The following is an 11444-nucleotide window of genomic DNA, read 5'->3' as shown; positions in this document are numbered from 1 at the left end:
CAGCAAGTGGTGAATGTAACTGAAGCTTTAATGTGAAGTTGCAGCTTGAGACACTACTACCCATCAGTTAGTTGCTACGCCTTCTCAGTTTGGGGCTGTCATCCTGCTAGCAAAGGCAGTCTAACAGCAGGAGTGTTTTACTGCTTTGCAGCTCTGTTCCTAATTCTTACTGTTTCTATTTAAAGGTAGTTTAGGCTAGTTTGGCAGATTTTACCCTGAGGAAGATCAGGATGCCTGCATGAATTCTGTTCTCCTGTCTAGATGACAAACATTTGGGAAATGCATTCTTCACTTGCATCCAGCAGAGGATGTTGCTCTTGATGGGGGGCGAAGGAATTACAGCTCCCTTCAGGTAGGCAGGTTTCATAAAAACAGTAGAAAAATCACAAGGAGACATTGCTGGAAACAGAATTTGGAAGAGCAGGGGGTGTAGCTGAAGTATGGAAGTACCTTGACAGCAGCTGTCTACAGTATAGCTAGTCATTTTGTTAAACCATTTCTCTTGCTGGGCTGGAAAGGTTGGAGTGTTGCCATTTTGGTTTGATGAAAGACTGGGTGGAATGGAAGGGATGCAGTTTGGACTGGGTAAAATTCAGTGAAGCTGGCAGGCAAGGTAAGTGTTTAAAAAGTGGTTCAAGTCATTATGGAACCCAGCAGTTGAAATAATTGGGTTGCAACCAACCCAGAATTACATGGTGAGATCTACATTAAAAACTTAACTAGGTGACCAAAGGGATTTTCCCTGGGAACTCATAAAGCAAACACGAGGCATGGAGCTAGTGATTGCTGGAGTTGCCTATGTATGACATAAGAACCAGTGAAACAAGCCACAGAAAATTGTGTTGATTATGGAGAAACAGCCAGAGGTAGCAGTAGGAATGTGTCTCTAAGGAGAAAAAAGTAGAAGAAGCTCATGAATGGACTGGATGTGGTACAGGCTAATTTTAGATGAGAACCATCATTTGTTCTTACCTCGTTGCAGGTAGAAGGATTCTGTGTTGTATGTAAGCAGATGGGTTTGTATCAAAGATACACATGATTCTGTCATCAGTTTCTCCTTTTAATAGAAATAACTTTGGGGACTGGATTTTGGCTAGCTACTGAAGTCCAAAGGGACTAATTTGCAGAAAACAAAGTGTGAACCATTTAGATTACTTTTTCCTGGTAACTTACTTGAGTAGGTCACATCTATGTCTTGGATCGATACAGTCCCCCAGTCTAGGTATAGGGTACAAGGTGCCATAAATAGACCTCCAGGGGACAGATTTCGCCAGCCAGCCAGGCACTCAGGGCACCACTGGAGTCTGTTGAGTCTGACAGGAACACAAAGCTCCTGAGATCAGCAGGACTAAAATTAGCTTTGGCATATTTTTTTCCTACCCTCTTAGTGTTGCTTTTATATCAAATCTATTGTTTATTGTTATGAACAGCAATAAAAGAATTTGGGTTGAAGGCTTCCTTTTATTTTTATATTTTTTTTCTTCTTAAAGAGATTTTGAAATCCCTGGTCTTTGGAAGGGGAAGTAAATTGAGTTTGGGAACGAAGTAGTTGGTTATGTGTTGGTCAATTTTTTTCTGTCCTAGTGGAAAAAAACCCATCACAACACCAAATACTGCTTCAGCAAAAGAAATGTAAACAATCTTAATTGATTTACTATTAATGTTGTATCCTTGGTGTGTGATATAACAAATATTTATTTTTGAAAGCAATGGAAACCATCCTAAGGCTTCTTTTATTGTTGTCTTTGGTAACACGTAAATTGTTTGGTAGTTGTTTCTTTTCCAAGGCTGAGTCCTTCCCAGCATCTTCCGAGCAATTGCCTAGTTCTGATTTAAAAATCTTACAACATGGATTTCTGAAAAGTGGACTTTTGTCACACTGAATCTAGACACTGGCTGGGGAATAGCCAGCTTCTGGAACATTTCCAAAACAGGCTGAAGGCAGAGAGGATGTTTCTATCAAAGCCTTGAATCCCGAAAGAGTGTTATCTGTGGGCCCCTTCGTATATATATCATCTTGAAGTATGGAGCGGTAACACCAGCCTTGCTCATGCTCTGAATCACCACAGCTGTCACTTCTGTGCTGACTTTCCTCAAGTTCTGCTGTTGCTGGCCACCCAAGCTGTACCTGAAACCTTATCGTTCACTGTCTTTCTCCCTGTTCTTAAGCAGAGTTGTAGTAGGCTGAAGCCATTTTTCCCTAACATGATGAGTAAAACCAAAACGGCCTTTAAAAATCTGAGAAAGTGTTAGCATTAAAATTTCTCCCTCAGTTCTTAACAGTCCTTTCTCCCAAATTCCATCTGTGTCATGCTGAACTTGGGGAAACCCCTGTCTGAATAGATCTTGGAGACCATCTGCAATCCTGTACTTGGTTTTCTGTAATAGTTTACCACTTAAATGTAAATGTATTCAGGACTGAAATTTGCTTTCAGAGGGCATTTAGACCCTGTGCAAATCTTTGCAGTCTTACTGCTCTAACATTCACACTGGTGGAGCTTATGCTTCTGGGTGCCTGCTTGCAAAATGCACAAAATTGCAGCAAGAGGAGCTACCTAGGAGCTCATACCACTTCTCTGTCTCCTGGCATGAATGCATTACATTCCATTTTATGTTAGTAAAATATTTATGAAGTTTTATCAACATGGTAGGAGCTCTTGCCTCTTTTACAAGAGGTAGGAATTACGAGCAGTCTGCCTTCTCTCTCAGTTAATCTACTCTTCCATCTAGTGTTTTTCTTTTCTCATCTGGATGTAGATACAACCCAATAACAAAGGGTATTTGTTTTGCGGTCAAAACTATCAGGGTTGGAGTCAACACTCCTGGCAGACTTCTTGTGCATAGAAAATTTATGAAAGCATGAGATGCTGGGTTCAGTAATCTATCCTTAAAAGGTATCCAAGCATTTTGTTACAGATCAAAACACATAAACCTGGGCAGCTCTGAGCTATTTACATCTGGTCTGTCTGGGCTGTAACGTTGGCAATTGCATGCATCAAGAAGGGAAGAGAGGCATTAAATTTAGGTGTCCAGTTCGTGGAAATGGTTTGTCGCAGTTTCTTTTGACCTTCTGAAAAGAAATGCAACAGTGGCATCCTGTGGCCTGAGCAGTTCATGGCAGGTGGGGCTGGTGTAGGGCAGAATCCATTGCCGAGGTCTTCCTGCACCTGTGGGAAATAGATCAAGTTATTTTTAAGTTAGTTTACAAAAGAAGTCCACAGTATTTCAACCCGGTGCACATCTTCTGCCTGAAGTACAAAGCTGCTGTCTAATTTTCCACAGGTTCTCTCCACCAACTTATATTCTGCTGCTTATTTTTGTACCAAACATGTCAGTGTTTGGGAAAGAGAGGATGACTTCAGTTATCACCTAGGAGAGAGGACTTCTGTGTTGCTGTCTTTGTGCTGCTGAACATTTCCTCAGAAAAAAGGAATGGAGTAGAGACTGCGAGTGTCCTGTTTTCAACTATCCCAGGCTTTAGTGCCACATACTTTGTTTAAAAATGAATGTTTCAGGAAAGTCCAATGAAGATAAGGCTAGTAAGAGTTGTTTTCCCTTGTGCCTACAGCATACCTGGATGCTCACTCCCACACACCATGTGTGTGTCTCTTTAGTTTCCCGAAATCCTGGCCTTTACTTGTTTAACTTGGACAGGCTGTGATTTGCTTACCTCCTCACCAGCCAATATTGGCAGCCGTGACCACCAAGCTCTCTAAAAGCTTGCAGGAATGCTGGAAGGCATGTTAATGAGGAACATGCAGGCTTACCTGCAATCTTACGGGCAATTGTCAGGGAAGCTGTTGATGGCGTCATTTTTTTGCCCTTCTTCTGTTTTCCACTGTCTTCTCTTCTGTAAGAAAGGAGATGTTAAGCTGGTCCTTTTAAAACCTCTTCCTTCCTACTTCTTACCTTCATATGTGGAAGTGTAAATGTTATTGCATGCTCAAGCATCAGGAAGGAGTGTGGGTAGAAATAAAACAACTTTGTTCATTCGATTTTTTCATTTTCTTGTACCCAGAAGGCTCTGCATGTTTTGGGTTATTTACCTTGAGAACTGGAAAAGCAGTGTACGGGCAAGGGTGTCTGCTGCTGCCTCTGCGCAGAAGAACTTGTGATCGCTAAGTTTTCTGTTTTGCAGGAAAGTCATCGTGATCCCTTCTTGGGATGGCTGAAGCAGGAGGCATGGGAACAAAACCAGCAGCAGGCAGGGGCTTAATTGTTGCCTTTAATAACGAGTGAGTACTCTTAAGATTTTTGTGAAATTGCTTAACTGAGCTTGCACCACAGCTTCTTGCCAGTATTAATCCCTGGGCTGCCTCTTAAAATACGCACATGCATGAAAACAAACAAATGTTAAGACTGGCTGCGGCTCCAGTGATGTTAACCCCTGCTCCTTTTTGTCAGTTAAACTGACAACCAAGATAAGAAGAGCCGGTGTTGGTATAGTGTCTTGCAAAACAAACCACTCCTGACAGAAGAAGCAGCCTCCTGTCAAACGAACTTCCTTTACAACTGCCGAGGGGACTATTTTTAGTTTCATCTGCCATTCTTTACTCCTTAATCATCTGGTTCATTTTTCTCAGTTTTTCTCTCTTTTTTCCCTTTCCCCACCAGCTCTGATACCAGGTACTGATGATAATCTGCAGAGAAGGAGGGCACCGGGCTCTGATAGCAAGTATCCGCACCAGGATGCCACCAGCCTCACCATGTCCAGCTCAGCTCTGGTGTGTGAAGGAAGGGAGCCTTCAGAGAAAGGCAAATAGACCACCCTGAGTCTAGATGAAGGATGTCAAAGACCAGCAAGTGAATGAGATCAGTTCTTGTCAGGCAAGGGTTTTTGCTAAGGCTGAGTTGAGAAAACATGCTTTAAGTTGCAGGAGGGGAGCTACAAATGTCCACCACTGAAGCAACATCACAGGCATACGGGATCAGGCAGCAAACTCTTCATATGCCATTAGCAAGGCTGAGCCTGGCTTTTCCACTGGAGATAAAATAAAAGTGCTCTAGGAATGATGTTGTTTATTCCATAGGTCTTGACTTTGTGGTAGTGGCTGCCTTCCCTTTTCGTCTGTTTGACCCACTGCATGTTTTTAGCCCTTTGAACAGCAGAGTGATTCTTGTCTTCTGGCTAAGATATAAACCAGAATTCCTGTCTATCTGTAATCCATTAGAGATTTTGTGATGCTATTTGCAAGACTAGGAGCGTCTTAAGGCTTTGGTAGCTCACAAAATAACACTGCTTTGCTCAGCTGCACATAGTTCAGTCAAGTCCATCTTCCTCTGCAGCATCTTTATAAAGCCTAATTCACATGGGTTGTTACATATTCTATACTGTCTTCCTCCACAATATGCAAAAGCTTCACAGTTTGTGGTTTTATACCCATGGTGCTTCTGCGAGGTAAAAGTTGCCATAATGTCCACTTTATAACTGGATTTAGAGAGCACAGAGACAAAGTGAGTAGTCCAAAGTCAAGAGGGAAGTTTCTGGCAGCAGAGGGAATTATGCCTCTGTCACCTGAGTGAAAGTAACAGTCCTGGGGTTAGTGCACTAGCTAATGATTTCCAGGGAACTGGCACAATTCTCATGAAGAAGGAATTGCTAGAAATGGTCAAAATTTCCTAACAGAAATGAGTTTTCAGATGATACAAATGTTTGCAGGAAATGCATGTATTTTGAGAAAGTGAAGTAAAATTTGTTGTATTCAAACCAAAATGAGCTAGGCTTAAAAGATATATATTCCAATCAATCTCTTTTTCCTCAGTGGGGGGAAAAAAAAAGGAAGAAAACCTTCTGGGGAGGAAAACATAAAAGGGATTTCCTGGTTTCTCAAATGGAGTGAGAATACAAATGCATTGTTGATTGAAATAGAAAAACTACATTGCACCTTTTCTTCAGGATTTCACCTCTCCAGTCTTAGGTTTTTCTTTTTATCTCATAACTGACTGCTGCGAGAGTGACCAGTCTCCTTAACCCTAAAAAAAGTGTACCAGCACTTCAATCAAAATTCCTTAGCGAAGGAAAGTTAGAGAGCTGGGCAGAGGTTTTGTGGCTGACAACAGCGGCTCCTTACATCTTTGGCTGCTTTACTGTCTGATAGGATTGAACAGGGATCTCCTTCACAGTTCTGCTGGCTCACCTCCTTCCATTACTTCCATAGCCCCACATTCATGCATCTGTGCTGGGAGACATCTGGTGTAAGCCCAGCCTATGCACAGCAGAATTATTTGTGTGCTTCTCAAGGGCTGGTTCCCCTGCTGTGTCACATACCCGTCATATGAGGCTACAGCTGACAAAACCATTCCTGCTTTGCTCTTCCCCTTTATTCCATTGCTTTTGACACCGTAACTTTTTAGTTTCAGCTTTCTTTATCAGGACATTGGTGAGCTCTAATTCTGACTCTGCTGTTTTCAGGCCCCTGAATTAGATTTTGGTTTAAGAGCTGGAAGTGGGGAAAACTTGAAGCGAGGCTGGTTTTGTATTTTTAAAGATGCTTGAAAGTCTGCCAGAGAACTGTCAGTTTAGTGATGGTTTGTGACATACCAAAGCAGACAAGTGAGAGTTCATAAGAATTCAAGTTCTGTTGAAAACCAGATTGAAACATGGCTAGCAGTGAGGGCTTTATAGAGTGAATATTATTATTGTGGATATTCAGACTCATAAGTGTATTTCAGACCTTGCTGTGGGAAAAAACCTGTCATTCCAGCTTCATATGCATCCTTTGGATTTTGCCTCTATTACTCAGATGTTCAGTGTTTTCAGACCAGTCCATCTGTCACATCTCTTGCCCGGGTGCCTGGTGGGGACACTGCCCTTACATGCCTGCACACATAGACTCTTCAGTTTCCCTGCCACCTCTGCACGTGGAGCCTTTCTTTTAGGCATTTGTCCCCTTTCTCAGTAGTCCAGTTCCCTGCCTCTGTAGTTTTTTGTTGTTCTACAAACGGGGGCAATTGCATCTTCTTCTGGATCAGTAGCATGAGAAGAAACTTCTTGGCAGAGAACCTAGAAAAAAATCATTTTGGTTCCACCAGGTGAGGAGGGTTTGACCATCAAAATTTCTCATGGCATGTTAGGAGTGTTTGAGCAAAGGTGTCAGGATGAAATGAGAACACTACTTTCAAAATGGCTATGAAAGGAGAAAGCCAAACAAAAAAGAGAATTTTCCTCTTGCACTGTGTAAAGTGCCTCTGTGCTGAAGACATCACCAGCTGAATGCATATAAGAACTCGCCGGCAATCATTAAGCTCAATTAATCTTATTCTTGAGCCCATGATAACATCTGTGGATTATTTAAACAAAGAGATAGTGAGCAAGCAGGAGAAGAAAATCAAAGAAAAGAGGTTCTGCTGTGAACACTCACACCACCATCACCCAAGCAACGCTGTAATGTAGAAACTGGGTCAGAGACACCCTTCCCCCTCCATGCTGTCAAAGTTATTTGAGCGTCTATTGAAACCCTCACAATAGAAGAGTTTGGCTCCTGCATTTGCTAAGCAAAACTGATTTGTGTTTCTTCACTCAGAAAAAGCTGCTGGGTAATTTTCCATGAGAGTACAATGTGGCTGTTCAGCTGATCCCTGAAAGCTGATTTCTTGGTGATTTGCTTTTCATTTCATAAGGCACCACAGTTTTTATTTAGCATTTCTAAATGGACATGCTGAATCTGTGTTTAGAAGCCTTAAACCTCTTTCTTGCCTGTGTTAGTTTTAGGAGCTGCACTGGTAGCCTTCATTCAAAGTTCAAAAGATTGCTGTAAGTCTCTTTGAGATGTTGCTGGCTCTGTTGTCTTACTGATGATATAAATCTAAGTTAATTAGTTTATTTGCTTCTAGGATAATTGAATTAAAATATATTAGTTTGGAAATATGGCTTGGATAGATTCAAAACCAGCTCTTCTTGACAATTCCCACTGCCCTTTTTAATCCCATATTTGAGTCTTTCATCCTTGTTTACAGCTGTCCCATTAGCAGTCCCAGCCTTCCAATGTGCTGTGTCTGCTTTGGAGTTTTTTTGTCTTGTTTTTCTGTCTTCTTTCAGAGAGTCCCAGTGGCTCTACATTGTCCTGAAAGGAAAACCAAGCTACACTTCATATTCATAATGATGGCAAAAAAAACACCTCAGGTTTTGCCAGTGAGCATGGAGCCCTGGAGTTAGGCTATAAGGAGACATTGCTTGGCAGTGGTCATAAGCACTTACTCCAGAGGAAATACGAGTGAAGTGAAATAGCAGGGTCCAGAGTCTGAACCTGTTTTCTAATATTCCGTGAATAGATTCTCTAATTTCACTTGCCCTCCCTGCTGCCCTCAGCAAGCACTTCCACAGAGTGAGAACATGCCTTCTCACACTTTTCCCCTTACATAAAATGTCTTTTGTTTCTTGAAAATTGCCTGGAGGTGTCTGGGAGACTTACTTGGCCATGGAGCCAAGGATGTTTGTAACATGGCTGGTGGGAGTTGCACACCCTAAGTAGTTGTAGCATAGCGTGTTAAAGACGCATGCTTGGCGGTGATGAAAGAAGCAGTACTGACTGTTATAAAGCGAAAGTGAGAACCTTTCTGCCTGATTCTTCATCTTCTTGTTAGTTTCAACAGCGAACATCTCTTGAGCTACCTTTCTTGAACAAGCACAAAATGATCTCTATCAACGTGTCTTCCTCGCTATGAAGAAATAGAAATTCTTGTCACTTCACTCATTTTGGGAGAAACTACAGAAGGAAAGGCGTTTGCACCTGAAGTTGAGGAATAATTACTTTTATTATCAAGGCTAATCACTATCCGGCCCCGTCTCTGGAACATGGCTAATCTGTAATAATCAAGTCAGTGCATATGACATGGTTTTTTGACAGGACAACATTGCTTAGTAATTTACTAGCATCGCACACACACAAAAATAGAGTTATAATTAGCTCTCATCCCTAAAGTTGGAAGAGCTTTTCAGTTCATTGGAGGCTGCTGGCCAATTCTCTTATCTAATTGGATGAAGTTCCTACTTTCTCCCATTTGTATGATGTCTGCTTTTACACAAACTCATTAAGTGCAGCTGTACTCAAATTTTATAACAACAGTCCCAGTGAAGACTAGGCAGGAGTTTAATAGCTGTTCTGTTCTCTCTTTTTCATCTGATCTTAATCCATTTTGGTGGTTGATATGTGCCCAAACATCTTTCCCTAGCACCTAATTCTCCCCCTCCAGCTTTTTATTATAAATCATCTTAATAACTAGAAACCAGACAAATTGCATAAGATTCATCTGTCTGTTTTGAAACTGGACAGTTTACAGCTTGCTTTTAAGGATGATGGATATAAAGCAATTGCTTGTTTCTGTGAGGCATATAGAAGTAATTTTTCCCTTAATTTTAAAGCTGGCATTAAGGGGTAATACCATAATTGCTACACTATTCTTTAAATCTTCAGAGGCATTAGGCTGATTATACAACTAGAATAGCAGAACCATAGCTGACATATTAAGCTTTTGCATTTGGATGGAATTTTTCCCAAAACAAATACATTTAAAAACAACCACCCCACTTTTGTCAGTATGGCTGCTTTTTTCTCATGTTCTTGTGTGTAATTTCTTGTGTGTAATTCTGAATTTCTGCCGAGTAAAGCATACATAGTAATAGAAAGTCTTCGTTTGCCAGAACTTGAATTTGTCTACTGTTATTGCCCACATATATTCAAATCACATTTACAAAGAAAGATTCACCACATGCTTCCTGAAATGTATCAGATATATCAGTATTAGAAGTGATTTTAGAATGTCCATGGATGTTCTTTGGGTTTGTTGTTTGGGTTTTTTTTTAGCACTGGAGAACTATTCCAAAGTTTCCTGCGGAACTTCCAGCTGTAAAATTTCCTTCCTGTGTTGCATCTTCCCATCAAACAAGGTAGGGGAGGCTGGAGGAGAGAGGGGAACTCTGGGAAAAAGCTGTCTAACAACAACAAGTGTTTCATGAGGACACATACCTGTGGCGGTAAATGCTCTTTTTACAGCCCAGTGGCGGAGAGACCTGCCTGACAATGAGGATGGGGGTCTTAAGTTACAGCTATGTATGTGCACACATCTGTAGTGCAAAAGAGGGGAGACAGCAAAGGAGTAGAGTGAGACACCAGCAGAGAGATTCAAAGGGACTTCCTCCTGAGCCAAATTCCAATAGAAGGGGATTTTTCTTCTGCTGATGCCCCACCTCCTACATCAATATTCCTTTCAGGTTGTAGTGTGCTCCTGACTCTGAAGGTCACCAAAGGCTTGACTCTTATGAGGTTCACAACTCCCTTACCTTCATCTAGGATTTGTGGTCTTGCGAAATACAAAGCCTGATATGAGCAGGGAGGACTCATGAGTAGGGAGGATCTACTGAATCCTTCTTGAACTTGGTCTACCTTACAGTTCTCCCTCAGTTCAAGTAATCATAAAGAGGTTCCAGAGTTGAAAATTTTGTTTCTGTTCCTGTGAGAGTATGAAAAATGAGCAGTGTTGTAACCAAGTCCTTGGTTACTGCTGTCAATAGAGCTTTAGAGCAAATTTCATCTGTGCAGGTGGATTATTAGTCTTCTCAATGATGACACAAACAGGTGGTTTAATTCATTGTTCTAATATAAAACTTAATTTCAGCATGAGTCACAAGTAGTTTTGACTGATAAATGTCTTTACTCAAAAGATGAAATTTGCTAACATCTCTTGTTTTCAGATATTCGGCTGCATCTGTAGACATGTTTCATCATGTACTCAGTTCCTGCTTAGACAAGCATGAAATACGGGAATTCTTGTTTAGAGTCCCATAGTTTTGTTTTTTCCATTTGGGGCTGCTGCCTCACCTCTGCATAAGGTAAGCTTTGCCTGATGTTCATAAGTGAGAAGAGTTAGGTTTCTTCTACCCAATAAAGATAATTCTTATAATGGAACTCTGACAACAAGTTGTCTTCTAAGTCTATAAGCTGATTTTCATAGGAAATACTTTATGCATTAAAAGAGCTCATATAATGCTGGAATGTTTGTTTTGTCAGCTACAGTCATCATGGGCACATCACTAAAATGACAACACTGGCTGCTCTGTGCTGTCTAATTTTGCAATGTTTTGACAGAATTTAAGACATGAATGTATGTTTGTCCTACTAGTCATTGGTGAATCATACCGCTTAATTGCATGGGTCAACAAGATAAATACATGTGGTCTTGGGAAATGAAAATGGCTTCTTTAATTTGTGACTTTGAGTTTGTTTGTACACTGCTTGTGTTGGAAGTAGCATTAGTTGATGGAGACTATGGAAAAAGTGGTGACTTATTTCCCTAACGCTTGAGTGAGTGGTGGTAGTTGTTGGAAGATGCGATGACAGAATAAAAGCCGGGTTTAATTTTGGTTTTGAAATGGGCGGGGGTGCGCAAATGGATACTCAAGGCACGTTAATGAAGTTATGTTGACAACTGTTATGTGTAAAGTCTGT

The 11444-nt window shown here is 41.1% G+C and overlaps 1 protein-coding gene across 1 annotated transcript in view; it reads right to left on the bottom strand.

Moving 5' to 3' along the window:
* Positions 1–1018: 1018 nt before the first annotated feature.
* The window catches only part of BCL2 (BCL2 apoptosis regulator), a 116082-nt gene continuing 105656 nt past the window's right edge, over positions 1019–11444 (bottom strand). Inside the window, exons 3-4 of the mRNA XM_065667500.1 lie at positions 3768–3850; positions 1019–3167 (exon numbers count right to left, since the gene is read on the bottom strand). Coding sequence (XP_065523572.1) covers positions 3776–3850 — 75 coding nt within the window. The 3' untranslated portion in view covers positions 1019–3167; positions 3768–3775. The remainder of the gene's footprint in view (positions 3168–3767; positions 3851–11444) is intronic.

The sequence above is a fragment of the Lathamus discolor genome, chromosome 2 (genome assembly GCF_037157495.1).
Source record: "Lathamus discolor isolate bLatDis1 chromosome 2, bLatDis1.hap1, whole genome shotgun sequence".
NCBI classification, from domain to species: Eukaryota; Metazoa; Chordata; class Aves; order Psittaciformes; family Psittacidae; genus Lathamus; species Lathamus discolor.
Note: the sequence above shows the minus strand (reverse complement) of the source record. Positions and strands in the feature narration are given on the sequence as shown.